This window comes from Podarcis erhardii, assembly GCF_964252035.2.
Source record: "Podarcis erhardii genome assembly, chromosome: 4".
Lineage (NCBI taxonomy): Eukaryota > Metazoa > Chordata > Lepidosauria > Squamata > Lacertidae > Podarcis > Podarcis erhardii.
In genome coordinates this window covers 10,117,105-10,142,535 of record NC_138508.1, presented here as the reverse complement: position 1 = coordinate 10,142,535, position 25,431 = coordinate 10,117,105, and the positions used below count along the sequence as shown (strand labels likewise).

At 45.9% G+C, this 25,431-nt stretch overlaps 1 protein-coding gene across 1 annotated transcript in view; it reads left to right on the top strand.

The window, feature by feature from the left end:
* Positions 1-25,431, top strand: part of LOC309340620 (retinal guanylyl cyclase 2-like) — a gene marked incomplete at its 5' end in the record, with an annotated part of 53,189 nt that overhangs the window by 22,278 nt on the left and 5,480 nt on the right. Inside the window, 8 exons of the mRNA XM_081859504.1 lie at positions 1,641-1,817; positions 3,983-4,139; positions 6,731-6,880; positions 8,414-8,562; positions 9,679-9,842; positions 14,062-14,254; positions 14,624-14,798; positions 20,576-20,674. Of these exons, the coding sequence (XP_081715630.1) occupies positions 1,641-1,817; positions 3,983-4,139; positions 6,731-6,880; positions 8,414-8,562; positions 9,679-9,842; positions 14,062-14,254; positions 14,624-14,798; positions 20,576-20,674 (1,264 nt within the window). The remainder of the gene's footprint in view (positions 1-1,640; positions 1,818-3,982; positions 4,140-6,730; positions 6,881-8,413; positions 8,563-9,678; positions 9,843-14,061; positions 14,255-14,623; positions 14,799-20,575; positions 20,675-25,431) is intronic.

Genomic DNA, 25,431 nt, shown 5'->3' with positions numbered 1-25,431 from the left:
CTCTTCTGTGGCTGCTCTTAAGAAGGTTCATATAACACTTTCCTTCAATGCTTTGAAAAAAATGCATAAGGAGGAGTGACAGGATTAGTCCCACTCCCAGTAATGATGCATGCCATGTCTTTGCCCACCCTGCCCCGGCTGCTCACAGTGGTAACACTTCCACCCAGTCTGTGCATTCAGCCAGTGTGCAAAACACCTCTATGTGCATTCTGGTATCCATGCTTAGAGCTCCTCTAGCCCAACCACAAGGGAAAACTCTGAGCTCTTTGCCACATGGAGCCAATGCATGGATGGCAGGGGGGAGTGTCTGCTGCAGTGGCAGCAGAAGGTGTTGTCATGGAGCTAGCCTACATGTCCTTCATCCTTTTGTGTGCTGTTTCCCACTAAAAGAACACCATACCCTCTACCCCTATACTATGCAGAACTGAGTTTTAAACACCTCAAAACAGCAGAATGTTCATAAATATTCCACTGCTTCAGTTGAGCCAATGGCTAGGGAGATCTCATTCCAATAAACTGAAATAAGAACACCCACACATAATGTTGTTGTTTAGTCGTTTAGTCGTGTCCGACTCTTCGTGACCCCCTAGACCAGAGCACGCCAGGCACTCCTGTCTTCCACTGCCTCCCGCAGTTTGGTCAAACTCATGCTGGTAGCTTCAAGAACACTGTCCAACCATCTCGTCCTCTGTCGTCCCCTTCTCCTTGTGCCCTCCATCTTTCCCAACATCAGGGTCTTTTCCAGGGAGTCTTCTCTTCTCATGAGGTAGCCAAAGTCTTGGAGCCTCAGCTTCAGGATCTGTCCTTCCAGTGAGCACTCAGGGCTGATTTCCTTTAGAATGGATCGGTTTGATCTTCTTGCAGTCCATGGGACTCTTAAGAGTCTCCTCCAGCACCATAATTCAAAAGCATCAATTCTTCGGCGATCAGCCTTATTTATGGTCCTGCTCTCACTTCCATACATCGCTACTGGGAAAACCATAGCTTTAACTATACGGACCTTTGTTGGCAAGGTGATGGCTCTGCTTTTTAAGATGCAATGGCATTTTCAGAAGCTGCAGGTTATTTTACAGTCAACACTTTCAATGGGGCAAACCCAGCATCTTATTTACTTTATTTTTATCTCTCTGCCCAATTTAACAGCTCCAAAACATTACCCAAGCCCATCTTTGAATTCACAATTAACTATAGAGATGGGTCTTAGAGGAGGTCCATGCTGCAGTCACTTGACCTGGTCTACTGAGAGCAGCAAAGAGGGCAGCCAGCCTTTAATCTGTGTCGTGACCACTCAAGTTTATCATTTGCCATAAGCAGACAGTGGGACTAACTTTCAATTTTCTGTCGGATGATTGCATTGTTATCTTGTGTTGCTTTGGTTCAGTTGCATTATGCATTGCTGATTTTCTAAAATGGGAAGGTGGGAAGCAAGTGGAATAAACAACAAAATAAATACCACATGGAACTCCAGAAGTGCCCTTAAAAGTTTGCAGAATAATTGTGGAGCATACTGCATCCTTGCAGTCTTCATATCTGACATGTTGATACGTATATTTTGCTTGTGGGCATCTCAACCTGAGTATTAAAGAAAAGAAAGTCAGAGATCCCCAATCTCTCTTGCAATTTGCTCCTTGTGTCCCCAGATGAAGGATGTACGCCATGAAAATGTGAACCCATTTTTAGGCCTTTTATCTGATGGGGGTCTCTCTGCCATCGTGATGGAGTTTTGCTCCAGAGGGAGCCTAGAGGATTTGTTGCAAAACACAAACATAAAGCTGGACTGGATGTTCAAATCATCTCTTCTGATGGACTTAATTAAAGTAAGTTCTCTCCCTATCTTCTCTTTAAAAGACATCTGAAGGCAGCCCTGTTTAGGGAAGTTTTTAATATTTAATGCTGTATTGTTTTTAACACTTGATTGGAAGCCGCCCAGAGTGGCTGGGGAAACTCAGCCAGATGGGCGGGGTATAAATAATAAATAATAAATAATAAATAATAAATAATAAATAATAAATAATAAATAATAAATAATAAATAATAAATAATAAACAATAAACAATAAACAATAAACAATAAACAATAAACAATAAACAATAAACAATAAATAATAAATAATAAATAATAAATAAATTATTATTATTATTATTGTTGTTGTTGTTGTTGTTATTGTTATTGTTATTATTTTTATTATTGGGATAAAAAGGAAGGATGAAACCCTGTTCTATCAAAAATGCAAAATTGAACACAATGGGTCATACAAAGGGAGAGAATCTTTGCAGTCATATTGTTCTCAGCTCTGAAAATGAGCCTTGGGTTCTGGCCAGATCCTTGGAAGACTTAAAAAGGTCCTTTATGCAGAGTCAACTCAAGACATTTTGAGTTTTATCCAACTAAGTCCTGCTTTTAGTAGATGCTTTCAGTGGAATTCAACGTCAGGCTTCGGTAATTGTTCCATTCCCCTTTCCCTTCCTTGCACACTATTCTGAGGGTTCCTCTGCCCCTCCAGGGGGCGCAGGTGGGTAGAGAAATAGGGAAAGCCCCATTGCACTAGTGGAAATTCTTGCTCTGGTTTCCGCTAGTGCACTGGGTTAATTAACTCTGGCCCATTGGAATTAATGGATCTAAGTTATTCATGTCCACTCATTTCAGTGGGTCCCTCTGAGTATGACTAATTTTGGATAAAAGCCTTTGTATCCAAAGGTCATGAGTGCCAGTTAAATCACACTGGTGGCCAGTGTGGTGTAGTGGTTAAGAGCGGTAGACTCATAATCTGGGGAACCGGGTTCGCTTCCCCGCTCCTCCACATGCAGCTGCTGGGTGACCTTGGACTAGTCACACTTATTTGAAGTCTCTCAGCCCCACTCACCTCACAGAGTGTTTGTTGTGGGGGAGGAAGGGAAAGGAGAATATTAGCTGCTTTGAGACTCCTTCGGGTAGTGATAAAGCGGGATATCAAATCCAAACTCTTTTTCTTCTTCTTCTGTCAAAGGAAGAACACCCTGCTATGCATCGTGGGGACGGATGAACCGCAGGCTAATTTATGGGGTGTCTCAGAGGTCTGTAGCACACATAGCGTATTTTTTGCTCTATATGATGCACTTTCCCCCCTCCAAAACTTAAGGGGAAATGTGTGTGCGTCCTAAAGAGCGAATGCAGGCTGCACGGCTAAACCCAAAGCCAGAACAGCGAGACGGAGCACTGCGGAGCGCTCCGTCTCGCTGTTCTAGCTTGCGGACGGCTGCGCAAAGCCTCTGCAGGGCAGCAGGGTGCCTTCACCCCATTGTCCTGCAGAGGCTACAAAGGCTGTACGAAGGTGGGAGGAAGGCTGCAACACCAGTCCCACAAGCTCGGGGGGCAGCAGGAAGGCGCGCGACGCCTTCGCGCTGCTCCCTGACCTGGTTTTGAGGCTGGCAGTGGGGAAAAGCAGCGCTTCCCCCTCCAGCCCCCAAAACCAGGTCGAAAGGAACCGAAGGCCTCCAGAGCCCAGTGGGAACTCCCGCTGCGCTCCGGAGGCTTCGGGTGAATGCATCTTGAACGCACAGAACGCACCTTGTTTTAGAGGGGGAGAACAAGAGGGATTTTTTTTTTCCTGTTCTCCCCCTCCTATGCGTCCTATAGAGCGAAAATTAGGGTACCTCTGATCTCCAACAGTGGGAAATGGCCAAGGAGGAATCACTGATGGGCTGCCAAGACTGAGCCCCTAGACAATTGCCCCAAAGTCCTGTCTTGATCGCACCAGGGCAACTTCAAGGAGGCTAGGTCGGTCCATGGCAGGGAGGGTAGCTCTGTCTCGAGAGATTAGCCCAAACAGCTACAAATGGAAACTACAAGCTAAACACAGTGAAATTGCAATCACTAGCTTTCACCATCAAGCCCTGAATCTCACCGGCAGAGAATGCTGGACCAGGCAGGTCTTTAACCGGGGTTTATGTTCCTCGGCTCTGGCGATGCCCAGACTGAAGCACTTGATCCCTTTCCTTTTCAGGGAATGAAATATTTGCACCATCAGGAGATCCCCCACGGACGTCTCAAGTCCCGCAACTGTGTTGTGGACGGGCGGTTTATGTTGAAGATCACCGACTACAGCTATGGCGAGCTCCTGGCAGCACTGAGTGACCTAGGGGTTCAGCCCCCGGCAGAAGGTAAGAATTACCCGTATTTTTCGCTCTATAAAACGCACCAGACCACAACACACACCTAGTTTTTGGAGGAGGAAAACAAGAAAAAAATATATTCTGAATCTCAGAAGCCAGAACAGCAAGAGGGATCGCTGTGCAGTGAAAGCAGCAATCCCTCTTGCTGTTCTGGCTTCTGGGATAGCTGCGCAGCCTGCATTCGCTCCATAAGACTTACTTTTTAGGAGGGAAAAAGTGAGTCTTATAGAGCAAAAAATACGGTAATTGTCATGCTCTGTATGTTTGTGGTTTTGACCTTGGAAAGGGTCCAGAAACCTCAGCTGATGCAAAATGATGCTGCCCATCCATAATAATAATAATAATAATAATAATAATAATAATAATAATAATAATACTTTATTTATACCCCGCCAATCTGGCTATGTTTCCCCAGCCACTCTGGGCGGCTTCCAACAGAATATTAAAATACAATAGTCTATTAAACATTAAAAGCTTCCCTAAACAAGGCTGCCTTCAGATGTCTTCTAAAAGTTTGGTAATTGTTTTTCTCTTTTTTAAAAAAATGATATTTATTAAAGTTTAACAATAAAAACATACACAAACAAAAAACAAAAAGAAACAAGTATAATTTCAATCCTTATTTTCTTAAACCTAATTTCCCCGACCTCCTCATACCTCCCCCTTCTGTATTCTAATTTCATTATCTAATCAGCAAATCCATTCCCTTATTTCCCATAGTTTTTAATAATTCTGTTCTTTTTCCATAATCAACACCCCTGAAAACCACATAATTTTTAAACCCATGTCAATTCTAGCCTTCATTAATTTTATAATATTTATTAAGATAGTCTTTAAATTTCTTCCAATCTTCTTCCACTGTCTCTTTCTCCTGGTCTCGGATTCTGCCAGTCATCTCTGCCAGTCCCATGTAGTCTGTCATCTTCATCTGCCATTCTTCCAGAGTGGGTAAATCTGATGTCTTCCAATACTTTGCAATAAGTAATTGTTTTTCTCTTTGACATCTGGTGGGAGGGCGGGTGCCACCACCGAGAAGGCCCTCTGCCTGGTTCCCTGTAACTTGGCTTCTTGCAGCGAGGGAACTGCCAGAAGGCCCTCGGCGCTGGACCTCAGTGTCCGGGCAGAACTATGGGGATGGAGATGCTCCTTCAGGTCTACTGGGCCGAGGCCAGTATATAACCCTAGTTCTATCTGCATTGCTTTGCACTTCTTACCCACTGATTTTGAGGCTCAATTCAAGGTGTTCGTTTTCCCCTTAATAGCTCAAAATCAAGGGCACAGAACCTTTTTTTAGCCTGGGGGTGACATCCTCTTCTGAGCAGCCTTCCAAGGGCCACACACCAGTGAAGGGTGGGGCCAGAGGCACAAGTTGGTGGAGAAAGGAATATAAATGTCATCAGCTGATTTCTACAAACGCACTCCTCTTTGTCCTGCACCCAGGCAAACAAGGGCTTTTTTTTTCAGAGTTCAGTGACATATTGAAGTCAAGGCAAAAACACTCAAGGTGAGTGTGAAGCAAAGCCGGTGATGGATGTAGGCTGAGGTGAGAAGTCGTGGTCTGGGGACACTATCAAGGGCCAGGAGGAGAGGTCCAAAGGGCCACATTTGCCCCCTGGTTCTGAGGTTCGCCACCCAGCCCTGATTTCGCTTAGGATCTGGAACCTTAAAGGATCACTTTCTCTTCTCGGCCCCCTTCCGCAGGCTCTCTTTGACCTCTGAGGTCAGGCCTCCCCGTCAGCTGAGGAACAGGGCCTTTTTGGTGGTGGCACAGACAGCCTGACTTTCCCACCCTAGAAAGTCCTGCAGGGACCCATCACTGTACGGCTAGTTAGGGCGGCCTTTGGGAGAGGCTGAGCCAATAATCAGACTACTGATTCATTTATCTAACTCAGTGGTTCTCAAAGGGTGTGGCAAGAATTATTATTTTTTTTTAGAACCACTGATCTGACTGCTTATTCAAGTACTGCAATGTGTCATGTTGCTTGGCAATTTTTTGTTTCTGTGTTGTTAACAGCTCTGAGTTCACCTGAAAGAACTCAGTCCCTAGGATTCTTTAAGGAAGCCATGACAGTAAACATTTGGGGGGTAAAACTTAATGAAATTCTTCAGTGCAGATAGGGACTTAGTCTCTAATAGTGTCAAGAGACTTCACTACTTGCAGTCTAACACAGTGGTCCTTCCTGCAAGCCATAATAATAATAATAATAATAATAATAATAATAATAATAATACCAATCATAATAAATTTTATTTATACCCCGCCTTCCCCAGCCAATACTGAGCTCAGGGTGGCTAACACCAGGTATAGAAACAATTGATTAAAATGCAGCTTAACAACAAGATTAAAATGCAACATTAAAATGCAGCCTCATTTCAGTAGAAACCCAAATCAAAAACTTTTTGGGGGATGAAAATGTCAAATCTTCACCAAAGCCAACTATCCAGACTGGTCCTACGTGGGCCAGAAAAAACCAGGGAAGTCCCCAAATGGGAGTTCCATCACAGAAGGAGAAAAGAGAAAGGAAAGAGGGGAAGGCGATCAAGTTGATTCTGGATAAATTTATCTTTTTTCCTCCCAGAATTGCTCTGGACAGCTCCCGAGATATTGAGAAATCCAGCGATGTCCCCGAAAGGCACCATAAAAGGAGACGTCTATAGTTTTTCTATTATCCTTCAAGAAGTTGTTCTTCGGGGGCCCCCATACTGCATGTCTGAAATGTCAGCTGAAGGTGAGCATGATCCGCTCCTCCAGCCCCGGTATTTGAATGTGTGCAGCAAAATAGAATCAAACACACGCATTTGATTTGGCCGGCCAGTGTTGAAGACTAGGCTAGATACTTGTCAGTCTGCATTTCTTAGTGCAGAAAGTATTGATCTGATGTCTAGAGATCTTTCCTATTCTACTTAATTCAAGAGGGTTCTGGAAGCTTCTCTCTGTGAAAGAAACAAGCAGGAAGTTCCTGACGTTTGGGTTATTCCTTCCGAGAAGCTGAGTACAGCTGCTTTAAACTGGTTCTCTTATCTCTTCTGTTAGGTGATGCTGACTATAAAAGTAAGGCCAGAAGGAGCCTGGGTTTCACTCGTTCTTTTTCTATCTCTTTTCCTTCTGGTGTGGTGTTCTGTACAAAGTACGCTTAGTGTTAAGGTTTAGACTTATTATAAGTTATTGCAAGTTTCAGTTAAGTCTGCTGAAACTGGATTTCTTATGGACAGGGCCAATCCTGAATGTATTGGATTTGTGACCATGATGCTCATTTGCCTTCAGTAGCAGTAAAGCTCTGCTGGATGGAATATCAATTGCCTCTGGTCTACAGGTGAAACTCAAAAAATTAGAATATCATGGAAAAGTTCCTTTCTTTCACTAATTCAATTTCAAAGGTGAAACTAATATATGAGATAGACTCATGACATGCAAAGTGAGATCTGTCAAGCCTTTTTTTTGTTCTACAGGTGAAACTCGAAAAATTAAAATATTGTGGGAAAGTTTCTTGATTTCTGTAATTCAACTTAAAAGGTGAAACACATATATGAGATAGACTCATGACATGCAAAGCGAGATATGCTAAGCCTTTCTTTGTTATAATTGTGATGATCATGGCGTACAGCTGATGAAAACCCCAAATGAACCATCTCAGAAAATTAGAATATTCAATGAAATCAGCAAAACAAGGATTGCAAATAGAGCAAGATTGGACCTCTGAGAAGTAGAAGCAGATCTCGCTTTGCATGCCATGAGTCGATCTCATATGTTAGTTTCACCTTTTAAGTTGAATTACTGAAATCAACGAACTTTTCCATGATATTCTATTTTTTCGAGTTTCACCTGTATTTTTTGGGAATCCTGCAACATGTTTAAGTTTTTATTCTGCTGACTAGACATTGGAATCTGTTCTGGGTCAATGCTGAGTAGAAGTTCAATGACAATACTGATCCAAAAGAGGCAGTTTTATTTTGTTTGCACGAGGTGGTGCACTCATTGGTAGGGGTGCAGAACTGGATCAGGCCAGTCAACCAGATCCTTGTGCCCCCAGCACTCATGGGTCGACTCCGACAAGTGGACGCAGCCACCCACCTGTCAATTACTTTACATCATTATGACAACATGGGATGACTTCAAAGGTGGTGGTGGCAAGGAAAAAATATTCTAAGGAGGAAGATCTAGTTTTGGGACAATACTATTTGGTGAGATAGTTGTAAGGGACTGGGGGGTGGGGTACCAGGCTAGGGCATGCTGTCATTGTGAAACCCTCTCCTTGCTCCAGAAATCATCCGCAAACTGAAGAAGCCTCCGCCGTTGTATCGCCCGAGTGTTTCTCCAGAAAATGCCCCTCTGGAATGCATTCAGCTCATGAAACAGTGCTGGAGTGAGAGACCAGATCGAAGGCCAAGCTTTGATGAGATCTTTCAAGAGGTCATTCCTTGTTCCCATTCCATCAGGCTTATGCAGTTAAGAATGCATCTTTCTATAATAGCTGATTTCTGAGTTTAATATTTTGGGGTGGTTTTCATTCTACAGTAATACCTTGGTTCTCAAATGGCTTAGCTGCCTAACAAATCGGCTCTCGAACACCAAACCTGGAAGTACCGTATTTTCCCCTCTATTTTTCCCTCTACTTCAAACCTGGAAGTACCATATTTTTCCCTCTATAGGACGCACTTTTCCCCCTCCAAAAATGAAGGGGAAATGTGTGTGCGTCCTATGGAGCGAATGCAGGCTCCTTGGCTTCAGCGATAGCAACGCAAAGCCTCCGAAGCGCAGAGGTGCTTTTGCTGAAGCCTGGAGAGCGAGAGGGGTCGAGGCGCACTGACCCCTCTCGCTCTCCAGGCTTCAGGGATAGACGCCTGAAGCCTTTGGAGCGCAGCGCAATTTCCCGCCAGCTTCAGCAGAGAGGGAGAGCTGCACAGCGCCCCTTCAGCGAAGCGGGAGGAGAAATGGAAGGGGCTCCGTTTCTCCTGCCGCTTCGCTGAAGGGGCGCTAAGCAGAGAGGGGGAGATTTTTTTCCCTTGTTCTCCCCCTCTAAAACAAGGTGCGTCCTATGGTCGGGTGCGTCCTATAGAGCAAAAAATACGGTAGGCGTTCCGGTTTGCGAATGGTTTTCGGAAGCTGAACGTCCGACGTGGCTTTTGTTTGAGTGCAGGAAGCTCCTGCAGCCAATCGGAAACTGTATCTTGGTTTTCGAACTGTTTTGGGAGTCAAATGGATTTCCAGAACAGATTAAGTTCGAGAAACAAGGTATTATTGTATGTGCAGTTGTTGCAAACCACGCTGGTATTTTTAACGAATAGCAGTATATAAATATTTTTTATGAAGAATGAATGCATGAATACAATCATGGACATGATGAACTTCGATCCATTATTTTCAACAGGACTGCTCTGGGTATAACTTCACTGGATAAAACCTTATGCTTTCCACCCATCTGTTCTTACTTGTGCCTAACCTATTCTTTACCCAATCAGCTTAGTTTTCCTGAGTCAGCTGGAGAACTGAGCACCAAAGAACCTTGTTCTAATTCTCCAACCCCAGTTCAAATCCATCAATAAAGGCAAACGGACCAATATCATCGACTCCATGCTGCGGATGCTGGAGCAGTATTCCAGCAACCTGGAAGAGTTGATCCAAGAGCGGACAGAGGAGCTGGAGATGGAAAAGCAGAAGACGGATAAACTCCTGACTCAGATGCTTCCCCTGTAAGTCGAAATGTCAGGGCAATAACCCTGCCGCATGTAGGCTCTGCCCCAAGCTGCTTCCAAGTGGGGGAAAAGCGCTGCTTCTGCTGCTGCAGACTGGAGAGAAAGAAGAGAAGCGAGCGACAAATATTGGTCTGTTATGTACTGAGTTGAATAGGATCCAAAATGCAGCAGTCTGATTGGTCCTAGAACAATAGGATTCAGAATGCAGCAGTCTGATTGGTCCTAGAACAATGCAGCAGCCTGATTGGTCTGCAGGAGCCACCCAATCCAGCTCCAGATGGAAGTGAATCCACAACCTGATTGGTCTACAGGTGGATTCTGGAATTAACTAATCACGTGTAGCCCATTGTGTAAATAATGTATATAAATCAGATACTTTGGAGAAACTTTCATTCCCTCCTCACCACTATGAATAAAGAGCATGAAATCCACTCTCGACTCTGAGTATATTTCATGGTCACTGCCGCTTTAACTCTGTCACTTCAACCTTGCGTGAAATGGGAATGACCTCCAAGAATTCTGTATCTTCTGATATTTGCAAGCTATTCCAATTAAGTTAACTTAACATATTTAAATAAATAGTCTTTAAATTTCTTCCATTCCTCCTGGTACTCCTCCTCCTTCTGGTCACAGACTCTTCCAGTCAGGTCGGCTAGCTCCGAAAAGTCCATCATCTTCATCTGCCAATCTTCCACTGTTGGTATTTCTTGTCAGATAGGCTTAGGATTTAATTATGTAATGTGGTGAATTATTATGTTTAATGGCAAATTTAAGAAAGAAAGAAAGAAAGAAAGAAAGAAAGAAAGATGATAAGTGATTAAGTTAATTTTATAAGAATATTGGCTTTGGAAAACTGTTAACATGATATACATCGAAATTCAACCAGGGGGATACGAGGAAGTCACTTAACAATGTTACTAAGATTGGTTCAAATAAGGTTGAGATTTTTGTTTGTTTGTTTGTCTAAAAAACTTTTTGGAAAATTAATTTTTAAAAAATCAGAAGAATTCTGTATCTTCTACACTGGTCAAGTCAGATCTGGAGTCACAGGTGGCTTTAGGGGAGCACAACTGGTTTGTCCGTACTGGACACTGAACCAAGAGGGTGCTGTAACAATAATGTAGAATGGAAGGGGAGGAGTACCTGGATTTTAACATCGCACAGGGGTCTGCTGAGATTTTAAAGCCACTGCTGGGTGTAATGATCTCAGGCAGGCAAGCAAGCCCCCATAAGAATTAACGAGTCTGCGGCAGTTTTATGGCATGTTTATTTACAATTTATATCCGGAGCGTGGCTCCGAGCCTGCTGCTCTTTGCTACGAGTTGGTCACTCTGAGTCTCTGCCCCTTTCGCAGCACGAAGGGCGCCAAAGTCCAGTCCTTCCTCTCTTGTACTTCCATTGCATTTTAACGCTTTCAGCTCTTCTGGTTCAGGGAAAAGGTGGGTGAACTCCCCCCACTATCAAACGAAGATCCCTCCAAATGTTGCCTTTTCCCTGGTTGCATAGCAACCCCCTCAATATCATCTATCTCCTCCCCTCCCTCTGCCTGCAAGCTTTCCGAGTCTGCTGCTCTATCTGAGTCTGGGAACTCTCAGTGAAGGAGGCCCCGAACTAACCCATTCCTGCTCTGTCTGTGGCTGCAATCCCTTGTCTCCAGAGTCAGACTCTGGCTCCTTCTGTACTGGCATTCCTTTGTCTCCAGAGTCAGCCTCTTCCCAGGCATTCGATTCAGCCACGTCCCTGACACTGGGATATTTTGTCCAGCTCTGTCCATGTGCTGGGCCCAGGGTAACCCGAGCAGGTCCAGATCCAGTCCCGAATCCAAGGGTTCCGTGAGGAGTCAGTCCAACAGGGCCAAAGCAGGTCACAAGGCAGGAAGCCAGGCAGGGTCAGGCACAGGGTCTCAGGCAGGTTCTAGCAAACAGCAACATTGCTCCCGCAACCTGGGGCGGGGTCTGACAGCCTTTTATCTTTGTCGGGTTAGCAGCCGGTCCTGATCCCCCGGTGACTCACCTTCCTGTCTCGCCTGAAGGCGAGCACTCCTCCTGCGAGTACCCAGGTCTCTCCTTCTCGGACCTCAGTCTCTGCAGCTCGGGAGATGTCAGTGGGTTACTAGACCCAGGGGCCGCCTCAGCCTCTCCTGACCCAACTGGCAGTTGAGCAGCTGTAAGTGATTGCCCAGCTGAAGGCAACAAGGTCATCCCCGCATCTGGAGCCAGGGAAGGCTCAGGCCCCTGACTCGGCCCAGCTGGTGTTTGTTGCAGGGGAACCTGGGGCTCTTCAGAACCAGGCCCCAGACATGGTTTAGATCAGCGTTTCCCAACCTTGGGCCTCCAGCTGTTTTTGGACTACAACTCCCATCATCCTTAGCTAGCAAGACCAGTGGTCAGGGATGATGGGAATTGTAGTCCGAAAACAGCTGGAAGCCCAAGGTTGGGAAACACTGGTTTAGATGACACCTGAGACACCTCTGGTTCCGAGTCTGAGCCCGAGTTCCAGGCTATCAGAGTCCACCACATTTGAAGGAAGACATTGGCAAACTGAAACATGTCCAGAGGAGGGTGGCCAGCATGATGAGGGGTCTGGAATCAAAGTCTTGTGAGAACATGAGAAGGTAATTAGACCAGGCCAATGGCCCGTCTAGGCCAGCATCCTGGTCTCACCAGATGCCTGTGGGTAACCTACAATCAGAACTGAATGCAACAGTGCTCTTCCTTCCTACAGTTCCCAGCCGCTGATATTCAGAGTTGTGCAGGTCGAATAGAAATGCAATAATTAAATAATCCATAAACAGCCTGCCAAGACATCTCTTTAAAAAAAAAAAAAAAATTATTAAATTTCGCAACATACATTTATAGTATCCAATCTAAATTTATCACATATTTTCTCTTTTAGACTTCCTTCAACCTCTCTGACAATCATCCATTATTCAAAAATTTTAAATACGCATTTCCTAATTTTATATTGCATTTTATAAACCTTCACACACTTAGTTTTCATCAGTACAATAGTCCTCTATCATTTACAGAACTTCTTGAAATCCCACTAGCGTTATTTGCTCATCACATACACATTTCAGATAGTCTGAAAATTTCCCCCAGTCTTCAATGAACTTTTGATCTCGTATATATCTGATCTTTCCTGTTAGTTTGTCCAGTTCAGCATACTCCATCAGTTTCATTCTCCATTCTTCGAGCGTCGGCAGTTGTTCCTGTTTCCATCTTTGGGCCAATAATATTCTCACTGCTGTTACTGCATATTGGAAAAGTTTACAGTCCATTCTATTTATTTCATTTCCTACTATTCCTAAAAGAAAAGCCTCTGGTTTCTTAACAAACGTATATTTCAACATCTTTTTCATCTCATTAGATATCATTTCCCAGAAGCCCTTCACCTTCTTACAATCTCACCACATATGATAAAATGTTCCTTCTTTTTCTTTACATTTCCAACACTTATTACATGTTTTATACATTTTTGCCAGTTTCACAGGTGTGATGTACCATCTATAAATCATTTTCATAACATTTTCCTTTAATGCAGTACATCCCGTAAATTTTATACTTTCATTCCACAGTTTTATCCAATCATTAAACTGTATATTATAACCCAAATCTCTGGCCCAGTGTATCATAACCAATTTAACTTCCTCATCTTTTGTATACCATTCTAGCAAGATTTTATACATCTTGGACAAAATTTTATTTTCATTGTTTATTATTTCTATTTGAAATTTTGATTCTTTTTCCTCATAACCTCTTTCTTTTAAGTCCTTTTTAAACATTTCGTTAACCTGATAATAATGCAACCAATCATACACATACTCTTTCACTTCTTCATAGGATTTCATTTTCCATTTTCCTCCTTCCTTTATAATCAATTCTTTATATGTAATCCAGTTCCCCCTCATATTGACTTTCTTAAGACTCATAACTTCTAACGGAGATAGCCAGTGGGGAGTTCTTGATTCTAATAAACTTCTATATCTCTCCCATATTTCTATGAGAGATCTTCTAAAGATGTGGTTTTCGAAACCTTTATGAATCTTTCTTTTCTCACACCATAGATATTCGTGCCAACCAAATCTGTTATCAAAACCTTCTAAGTCCAATAGCTCAGTATTTTTTAACTTTATCCATTCTTTCATCCATTCTTTCAAGCCTTAGAAGATTCTGCACTTCCCTTCGCTCAGGTTGACATCCTCGTGTCGTTTCAGGTCGGTGGCGGAAACGCTGAAAACCGGGGCCACCGTTGAACCTGAGTATTTTGACGAGGTCACCATCTACTTCAGCGACATCATTGGCTTCACGACCATCTCCGCCCTCAGTGAGCCCATCGAGATTGTGGACCTTCTCAATGACCTTTACACTCTGTTTGATGCCATCATTGGCCATCATGACGTCTACAAGGTGAGGTCTTGGAGCACCTACTTTGGAGGAGGATGTGTGTGTGAGGGAAACATGAAGTTCTAGAGAAGGCTCCAGATGAAGGTGGAGTCTTAAGAGCCAACCGTACTTCTCCAGATGATCTGAGTGTGAGTGTTCAGGCTGGGATATAAGGGCCTGAGGGGGGGGGTCCTTCAGGTATCCTGGGCCCAAGTTGTGCAGCATCACAAGAACTTTGAACCTGGCCTGGTCGCCTATGAGCCTTGCTTGATGCAGATCCTACTGGTCCATGACAAGCCGCACAAGTGAGCATCATTTAGCCTTCAGTTCTTAGTCTACCCATCTGCAGTTCTAATTGCCCTTTGGGGAAAAACAATACTCTTTGATTTCCAGGTGGAAACCATCGGCGACGCCTATATGGTGGCTTCAGGACTTCCGAAACGCAACGGCCACAGACATGCCTCCGAGATCGCCAACATGTCCCTGGACATCCTCAGCTCCGTGGGGTCGTTTCGAGCGAAACACCTCCCCCACGTGCCCATCAGGGTACGGATGGGGCTGCATTCAGGTAATGGCATTAACCCTCTCTCTGCCTTACCTGGGCTTGCAGTGAAAAAAAGTGGAATTCTCAGTCTTGGGGAAAACAGGAAGTCAGGTTCTTGGTCCATCTAGTGCATGGGTAGGCAGATTAAGGCCCGGGGGCCAGATCTGGCTCAGCTGCCTTCTGGATCCGGCCCGCGGACGGTCCGGGAATCGCTGGGGATCTGATCGTTTGAGATGTGCCAGGGTGCACATTCAGCGGCCCCCCCCTCCCTCCCTCCCTCCCTCCTCCTGGCTTCTCCCTGCCCTGCCTAGAGCAGAGAGGAAGGGCGCTGGGCTTTGTTGGTGACAGCAGCAGCAGCATTAGCGCTTGAGTGGCCGCTGTTGTAAGCAGGCTCAGTTCAGGCTTTGTTGCTGCTGGCCCCTCTCCAGAGCCCTTTCGCACACCGCTCATCGTCCCGCCGCCACCGCCAGCCCCTGCCGCTTGCAAGACACAGGTAGGCAGCCACCGGGGCTCATCCACTGCTGTGGAGAAGGGAGGGGAGAGTCGTGAGGGGGAATGGCTTACCTGAGTAGAGTGGTACCTCGGGTTACAGATGCTTCAGGTTACAGACGCTTCAGGTTACAGACTCTGCTCACCCAGAAATAGTGCCTTGGGTTAAGAACTTTGCTTCAGGATGAGAACAGAAATCATGTGGTGGCAGCAGGAGGCCCCATTAGCTAAAGTGGTACCTCAAGTTAAGAGCGGTTTCAGGTTAAGAATGGACCTCCGGAACGAATTAAGTTCTTAACCCGAGGTACCACTGCAGAATGTGTCCTTTTATTTAAAATGCATCTCTGGGTTATTTCTGGGAATTCATTCATTTAAAAAAAAAAAAAAGTCCAGCACCCCCACAAGGTCTGAGGGACAGTGGACCGGCCCCCTGCTGAAAATGTTTGCCGACCCCTGATTCTAGTGCAACTGTCTGTTGTCTCCCGTATCTGTTCCCGTATCTGTTCCATAAGAACTGGAAATGCTGAGGAATTGAACTGGAGAGTTTTCTCTAAAGTAACTCTACCACCAGTGGTGTAGCATAGGTTGCCCCGGGCGGGCAAGGCAAGTATTGTGCCCCCGGTTAGGGCCAGGGGGCAGCAGCAATGGTGACAGGGAAGGGTCTTCCCAGCAGAGGGAAGCTGGGGAGGGGGCAGCAGCAGCGGCCACTTATTTTATTATTATTTATTTCATGAAATTTTTGCACCGCTAGATTGCTGTTGTATTTTTTCCCCAAAAAACCCCTCAAAGCAGTTTATTTTTCTTTTGAAATTTTGCACACACACACACACCCCAATTTTTCTCCTGGGGCAACAGCCCCTCTGGGCCGCCATGCTATGCCAGTGTCTACCACCATGCAAATATCTGAGGGTAAAGAGGGGTTTTCTACAGTGGATATGCAAATGCATGCTAGGATTTAAAATTGGAAAAAGATTGAAGACTCCTGCCGGAGACAAAGCTCAGGTGGGACCTGCAACATCGACAAAAAGCTGTTGGTATGTAGGGTGTGCAGTGGTGCGAGTTCTTGTCCTCTTTGGGCTCTGACATAACCAGCCAGAACTGGATCCACCAAGATTTCTTTGATTCAGAGGGGTTTTTTTCTGGGTGGGTGAGCAAATGCTCAGCTTGCCTCCCCATGTTGCCTCCCGACACGCTGTGGCTTTATCTCGCCAATGAAAGGAGCTAATTTAGAAGTATTCAGGCTGGACCTAAGCATGGAGAGAAAGCTGTGTGTGAGAGAGAGAGGGGGGGGAGAAGGGGAGGAGAAGGAGAAGAAGAGGGTTTGCTGGGCCTGGGGGTAACCCGAGCAATGCGGTGCAGGTCTGGTCCCGAATCCAAGGGTTCCACAAGGAGTCAGGCAGGCAGGAAACCAGGCAGGGTCAGGCATACAGCAGTGATGCTTCTGCAACCTGGGGCAGGGTCCGACAGCCTTTTATCTTTGTCGGGGTAGTGGCTGGTCCTGATCCCCTGGCGACTCACCTCCCTGTTTCGCCCAGAGGTAAGCACTCCTCCTGCGAGTACTCAGGTCTCTCCTCTCAGACCTTCATCTCTGCAGCTCGGGAGACGTCGGTGGGATACTAGACCCAGGGGCTGCCTCAGCCTCCCCTGACCCAACCGGTAGTGGAGCAGCTGTAAGTGATGGCCCAGCTGGAGGCAACAAGGTCATCCCCGCATCTGGAGCCAGGGCAGGCTCAGGCCCCTGACTCGGCCCAGCTGGTGTTTGTTGCAGGGGAACCTGTCCAGACTGGGACTCTTCAGGATCAGACCCCAGACTTGGTTCAGATGATGCCTGAGGCAAAGGATCCGGTGCAGACTGAGACTCCTCTGGTTCTGAGTCCGAGTCCAAAGCCATCAGAGAGATAGAAGAAGAGGAGGAGGAGAAGGAGAAGGGAGGAAGAGAAAGGGAAGGAGAAGAAGGAGGAGGAGTAGAAGGAGTTTCTTTTCCAAGCAGAGGGCCCCAGATGGGTGTTTGTTTGTCAAGACCTTGAAATCTTTGGCCTGTAGCCACCCAGCACTGCTCTGAGTTTCTAGGTTCCCCCTGGCATCCTCGATGGTTATTGCAGAAGATTAGCTAACATGCTACATCAGCCTATCCAGCGCTTCTGGCAAGCAGCCGTTGGGGTAAGGAAAAACAACAAGGACAAGTCCGTGGAGGAGAAACCTGACCTAATTAGACATCCAAGCTGCATCTTGGAAACCTGTTGCTCTCAAGAGTCGCCTGATGGAGGCTGTCTGGACAAGGGAGAACACTCCTGCACAAAGGGGTGGGGCAGGGGTTGATGGCTTGTTTAAAAGTTGACGTGGCATAGAGAAAGTGCATAGAGAAAAGCTTTCCTTCCTCTCTCATAACACTAGAACTCCATGAAGGTGAATGTTGGAAGATTGTTGTTTAGTCGTTTAGTCGTGTCCGACTCCTCGTGACCCCCTGGACCAGAGCACGCCAGGCACTCCTGTCTTCCACTGCCTCCTGCAGTTTGGTCAAACTCATGCTGGTAGCTTCGAGAACACTGTCCAACCATCTCGTCCTCTGTCCTCCCCTTCTCCTTGTGCCCTCCATCTTTCCCAACATCAGGGTCTTTTCCAGGGAGTCTTCTCTTCTCCTGAGGTGGCCAAAGTATTGGAGCCTCAGCTTCAGGATCTGTCCTTCCAGTAAGCACTCAGGGCTGATTTCCTTCAGAATGGAGAGGTTTGATCTTCTTGCAGTCCATGGGACTCTCAAGAGTCTCCTCCAGCACCAGAATTCAAAAGCATCAATTATTTGGCGATCAGCCTTCTTTATGGTCCAGCTCTCACTTCCATACATCACTACTGGGAAAACCATAGCTTGAACTTGACGGACCTTTGTTGGCAAGGTGATGTCTCTGCTTTTTAAGATGCTGTCTAGGTTTGTCATTGCTTTTCTCCCAAGAAGCAGGCGTCTTTTAATTTTGTGGCTGCTGTCACCATCTGCAGTGATCGTGGAGCCCAAGAAAGTAAAATCTCTCACTGTTGGAAGATTAAGGACAGACAAAAGGAAGGACTTTTTAAGATATGAAGCTCTTTTCAAGATATGAAGCTTCCCTAAATGTCGCCACCTTTCCTCACAAGGCAGTTGATCCAGCCCCTTCATCACTGTTTTCCTAGAATCATAGAATTGGAAGGGACATCAAGTCCAACCCCCTACAATGCAGGAATCTCAACCCATGACAGATGGCCACCCAACCCCTAAAATTGTATTCAGTGTCCCAAGTGCAGTCACCTCATAGATATGTATAACGGCAGTATAATTTTCAGACTGCCATGTGTGTTGTGTGGGTGTTCATAAGCACCTTATTTCTCAACATGGGGTTGGGGAGGGAACCCTGGCAAATGGTTTGAATTTTCTGTTTTCTGGACTACCTCTGGAAGGGATGAAGCTGTCACTCAGGGATAAGATAACAGAAAAACACAACTCGTCTGGTGGATTAGTTAATCAGATCTCCAGTCCCCCCCCAAAAAAGGGGAGGAGGCTGGGTGGTCCGAGACTTTGCCAGGAATTGTAAAGAGTTTCTAGTCTGACTTCCAGCCAGCGGTGGAAATTTGTACGGCGGCTTGAATGTTCACACACATTCTGAACAGCTGGTGTCTGCATTTGACATTCCACGAAATCTGAGTTGATATCCGAAAGCTGACAGTTTGGCGTGTGACGCTGTTTAGCATTGGAGAGCATTTAAGAGCTGCGGTGTTTAGCAGCTGAGAACATTTAACCGGTGACATGCCTGACGTGTGACAGACAGCAAAGTAGGGACAACAATTCAGAAGCGCAGGGTGCCTTCACAAAATTCATAGCCACTCTCCCCCACGGCCCCTTTTGAAATTACCCAACCATCAAAGATTAAACAATCATCTTATAATTATGCTACAATGATAATTGGGGGAAAGTATTGGGGGGGATGCAGGTGGCACTGTGGGTTAAACCACAGAGCCTAGGACTTGCCAATCAGAAGGTTGGCGGTTCGAATCCCCGCGACGGGGTGAGCTCCCGTTGCTCGGTCCCTGCTCCTGCCAACCTAGCAGTTCGAAAGCACGTCAAAGTGCAAGTAGATAAATACCTTCCGGCAGGAAGGTAAACGGCATTTCCGTGTGCTGCTCTGGTTCGCCAGAAGCGGCTTAGTCGTGCTGGCCACATGACTGTACGCCAGCTTCTTTGGCCAATAAAGCGAGATGAGCGCTGCAACCCCAGAGTCGGTCACAACTGGACCTAATGGTCAGGGGTCCCTTTACCTTTACCTATTGGGGGGGGAGTGGTCTATAAATGTAACAAACAAGGAGCTCAGAATGTCCCAGGTTCCATTCCTGGTGTTTTGGGTAGGGCTGGGAAAAACCTCTGTCTGAAGATTGCAGGCCGATTTACAACATTGAACAGTCCTCTTTTATCCAGCCCTTTATTCCAAACCATGGATTCTTGCTTTATTTTTAGGGTAAATGGACCTAGTTTGGTCTTAGAGCCCATGCTTTGCATGCAAAAGGCCCCGGTTCCAATAATAATAATAATAATAATAATAATAATACTTCTTCTTATTATTATTATTATTATTCATTTATTTTTTTATACCCCGCCCATCTGGCTGGGTTTCCCCAGCCACTCTGGGTGGCTTCCAACAGAAGATTAAAATACAGTAATCCATCAAACATTAAAAGCTTCCCTAAAGAGGGCTGCCTTCGGATGTCTTCTAAAAGTCTGGTAGTTGTTGTTCTCTTTGACATCTGGTGGGAGGGCGTTCCACAGGGCGGGTGCCACTACTGAGAAGGCCCTGTCCTTGGTGTCACTGGACAGGGCTGGAAAGACCCATGTCCAGAGCTGAAGACTTGCGCCCAAGATTATTATTATTATTATTGAGAAGACCTGGTGCTTGTGTGATGTCATGTGTGCGATGTGCGTTGTGCATGCGTGACGTGTGCGTGGTGCATGTCACATCGCCGGGAGGAGGCCGAGTGGGGAGCCCAGCGTGGAGTGGCCTCCTCTCTTGCGCTCAGGAGGAGCCAGTCACTGAAAGCACACCATTCTCAGCTCCACGCTTGACCCCTTCTGCCCCCTCAGCATTGAAGGGACCCCCCCCCACTCACAGATATTGAGGGGGCCAAAGACACCTCAGCCCATAGAATTGGCACCAGTGCCCGTGTCGAAACCAGGGAGATCCTCAGCCGGTCAGTGTTGGCATTAGAGGGCTAGATGGACTAAGGGTTCCTGTGTTTCAATATCTGGTGCAGCTCATATCCGTTCCACCTTCACCCAATGCATTTCTGTTTTCTAGGTCCTTGCGCTGCTGGGGTTGTGGGTCTCACTATGCCACGCTACTGTCTTTTTGGGGACACGGTGAATACAGCTTCGCGGATAGAGTCCACCGGGTTGCGTAAGTCTTCTTGGTGTTTCTTATTTGAGCAAATGCTGGCTTGGCCACAAGCACAGTGGTACCTTGGTTCTCAAACTTAATCCGTTCTGGAAGTCCATTCCAAAACCAAAGCGTTCCAAAACCAAGGCACACTTTCCCATAGAAAGCAATGCAAAACAGATTAATCCGTTCCAGACTTTTAAAAACAGCCCCTAAAACAGCAATTCAACATTGATTTTACTATCGAACGAGACCATTGCTCCTTAAAATGAAAGCAATAATCAATGTACTGTACTATAAAATAAATAAAACAGATGATGATGATGATGATGATGATTTCTTACCCGCACTGATGATAGTCATTGCTTGGCTGGGGGTGGGGGGCTTTTATCCATTCCTGTGGTCACACAATCAGTCAATCAATCAATCAATCAATCAATCAATCAATCAGTAACTGAACTGGGATCCACACAGTCACAGAAACAGATTAACTGAAAAAGCCTCAAAACAAAAGACGCAAAATAAATAGCAAAAACAAAATAACCAAATATAAGCTCCAAATGTCACCTCAGAACATTGCATTCGGAAATGGAAGGCTTGAATTACAATTGGCGGGGGGGGGACACAAATTCACAGAGCAACAGGAAACACAAGGGGACTGAAAATGGAGCTCATTCAGCTTCCGAAAAAGCTCGAAAACCAGAACACCTACTTCCATTTTTGCAGCATTGGGGTTCCAAGTTGTTCGTGAACTAAGCTGTTCAAAAACCGAGGTACCACTGTACTGAAAACGTTCTCATGCAAGGCCTCATGACGTTCTCATGCGAAGCAAGATGTAAGCCATCAGCCACCAGAAACTCAGTCAGCCTTCTGTTTTGGTGCCCGACCAGCGCGGCAGACTCAGTTAGCCAACAAACAATATTTTTGATTCTCAGTTGACGTTTGTATCCTGCCTTTCCGCCAGAGGGACTTGAGCAGCAAGAGAAATGCAATTAAAAACAGCCTTCACTACTAACCTCCAGAGGTAGCTGCACTACAGCTCCCATCAGCACCCCCTCCCCAGCACTGATGATAATAATAAGAAATAAATAAAAAAAAATTATTTATACCCCGCCCTTCCCGGTTCAGAAAACCAGGCTCAGGGCGGCTAACAACAAATTTAAAACAATTGATGCAACAAAAAACAGCATAAAATACAGTATAAAACGCGAATAACAATAAATTCAGAATTCAAAAATCAATTTAAGGGGGAAATCCATCCAATAAACATTAGATGATCACCAGGGCTAGCTGGCTAAATTAGTCCTATTTGGGCCAGCGAGGAGACCAGGGGAGAATTAGCTGTGGGATCCCAGAGCGGGTAATCTTCATAAAAAGGGGAGGGGGAGGGAAGGAAGGGGAATAAAAGATCAGGCTAAGTTCAAATTGAAAGCCAGGTGGAATAGCTCTGTCTTACAGGCCCTGTGGAGGAAGTTAAATCCTGCAGGGCCCTGGTCTCATGGGACAGAGCATTCCACCAGGGTGGAGCCATCACTGAGAAGGCCCTGGCCTTGGAGGAGGATGATCTGACTTCCTTAGGGAGTTGTAGTCCAACAACGTCTGGAGAACGGCAGGTTTGCCAAGGCTGCAACGGCGAATATCAAATGCAGCCCATCGGCAGCAAATTACAAGTGGAACGTGCTTCCACCGAAGGCAGTGATGGCCTCCAACTTGGATGGTTTTAAAAGAGGATTGGACCAATTCATGGAGGAGAAAGCTATTCGTAGAATTGTGAGGGGTCCAAGGGTCATCTAGTCCAACCCCCTGCAATGCAGGAATCTCAGCTCAAGCATCTATGACTGATGGCCACCGAACCTCTGCTTGAGAACCTCCAAGGAAGGAGAGTCCACAATCTCCCGAGAGAGACCATTCCACTGTCGAACAGCTCTGTCGGGAAAGTCTTCCTGGTGTTTAGTTGAAATCTCCTTTCTTGTAACTTGAAGCCATGGGTTCGAGTCCTATCCTCCGAAGCAGGAGAAAACAAGCTTGTTCCATCAAATAGAGATTACAAACTCAAACAGAGATTTCAAACTCAAACTCATAAGGATATGTATAACACAATACAGTGGTGCCTCGCAAGACGAAATTAATCCGTTCCGCGATTCTCTTCGTCTAGCGGTTTTTTTCGTCTTGCGAAGCAAGCCCATTGACGGCTTAGCGGATTAGCTCTATTAGCGGTCTAGCGGCTTTTAGTGATCAGCTGAGAAGCGGCTTATCAGCGGATCAGCTGTTAAGCGGCTTAGCGGCTTAGGAAAAGGGCGAAAAAAGCGGGGGGGAACCACGGGAACTCGCAAGACATTTTCGTCTTGCGAAGCAACCCCATAGGGAAATTCGTTTTGCGAAGCGCCTCCAAAACAGTAAAACCCTTTCGTCTAGCGGGTTTTCCGTCTTGCAAGGCGTACGTCTTGCGGGGCACCACTGTAATTCGTTACAGAATTAGACATAAGAGTTTATGAGTAGAGATAAGTTCATGTTAGTCCATAGTCAGATTCAACGTGAAGGTCTTACTTTCAATGATTGAGCAGAAGTCAATTATGGATCAGAAACCAGGACAGGGCCCTGTTTCGATGTATTCACCTTCATCAGCTAATTTTTAAAGGGTCGTGTAAGTTTGAAGAATTCGTATAAATATATCCTGTTATTTTCTACATTTCTCAGAGATAACAACTACGCGTGGGTAGATCAACGTGTATCTTCAGCTTTTCTGTGCATAGTTGTTATCTCTGAGAAATGTAGAAAATTTAAGTTTGTAATCCTTGTCAGAATACATACTTTTGAATGAATTAGTTTTTGTTACTATTGAGTATTGACCACTCCCACTACTGAAACTTATATTGGCCTGAGTTCTTGGTGTGCTTTTTTTTTTTTTTTGTATAGATGGGCAATTGGCTTGATCCCGCAGGCTCTCTTTGTGTTCTTATGTATAATTGAGGTAGATCACTCCGGGAGAATCGAAAAACGTTCCCAGTGAGCTGCAATAATTAGCTGTGGGGGTATGTGTGTAGTTTAACTGCTTTAGAATGTTTTGAATATTTTCATTGTATTGTAATTATATTGTTCTCTGGCTGTTGGCCATTCTAGGCTCCCTGGGGAGGACGTTGGGGAAACAAAGTGATTAAACCAATGCATAAAAACGATGTTAAAACCAATTTTTTAAACACATTTCAACTCGTTGGCCAAAGGCCTGTCTGAATGATTGAATAAGCAGCTCTTCCTGCCAGTGGAACGTCCTCAGAGATAGACTAGGCCTCTCTTGGATGGGGAAAGACCTGCATAAATCAGTGGTGGAACACCTGCTTTTCTGCCGAAGGCCCCATGTTCCTTCCCTGGCAACCCAAGGAAGTGATGAGAAAGTTTCCACGCCCAAAATCCTAGAGAGCCACTGCCGGACAGTGCAGGCAGCAGTGAGAGATGGAGCAATGGTCTGACTCAGTAAATGACAGCTTCTGAAGTTCCTACTAATTCCTGCCCCACCTCTATCGGCGCTTTTCGATAACAGGCACCAACGGCAGGGCCGGCCCAAGCCATTTTGCCGCCTGAGGCAAAACAAGATGGCGTCCCTGCCTCCTCCGTCGCCAGCCGAGGTGACTGGAGGCAGCCCAGGGAAGCAGTTGTGTGCTGAAGGCAGGAGGGGAGAGAGAGAAAAGCAAACCCTCCAACACGTCACGAATAAAAACCAGGACGCCATCTTCCTGGGCAGCACTCCTGCACAAGTCATTGAAATATACTTGGAGTCGAGAGTGGATTTCATGCTCTTTATTCAGCTCATAGTGGTGAGGAGGAATGGAAGTTTACCCAGAATGTCTGCTTTATATATATTCTTTACACAATGGCCCCCACATGATTGGCTAATTCCGGGATTCTCCTGTAGGCCAATCAGGTTGCGGATTCACTTCCATTTGGAGCTGGATTGGGTGGCTCCTGTGGACCAATCCGACTGCTGTCTTTGCCCAGGCACGTGGCTCTTTCTGAGTTGGTGGAGGAACCTTCCCCATTAGGGGGAGACTAAGATGGCGTTGGTTCCTTTCCACGGCCAAAGGAGCAGCAACAAAGACATGTGAGGGACGCCCCTCTCATTCCAGATCTGCCACCCCACCCAGCTTTTCTCCTGCCTGGCTCTGCAACTGGTGTAGCCGCTCTGTGAGTCGCCTACTGTGGTCCTCTAGCAGTTCAAATTGTTCCAGTAGCAGGTGCTGAGTGCTTTCCTGATCCTCAGATCCTAGCCGCCCCAGCGTCGCTGCAGACAGTTACGGCTTGCCACCAACTGCTCCAACACACAGCCACTGGTTCCATACACCACCAGGACTCGCCATCTCCCTGCTGAGATGCTGTCAGTCGTTTTGCACTCTGCACATGCTCAGAAACACTGGGCCCATAACCTGTCAGTGTTTGTAAAAAAAAAAGAAAAGGTTCTGACCTCCCTTTGTCTCCTCAGCCTGGTCCTCAGACCCTTGTCAGCATAAAAGAATCCACAAGAATATCCTTGCAGAGCACTTTCTGCTTTTATTCTTAAAAGTCTTTGTGCAAAAGCGACTGACCAACTGTACACACATCAACACAACCAGCTTTCACTAACCAGTTAACCAACCCAACAAACTAACTAACATTTCTCACTCTATATATACAACCCGGTGCAGGCCGCTGACTCATGCTGACCCTGCTTTTTAAGCATTAAAGAAACAGCGGCCATTTTAGCCGTGACACTGCCGCCTGAGACGACTGCCTCAGCGAGGTTGATG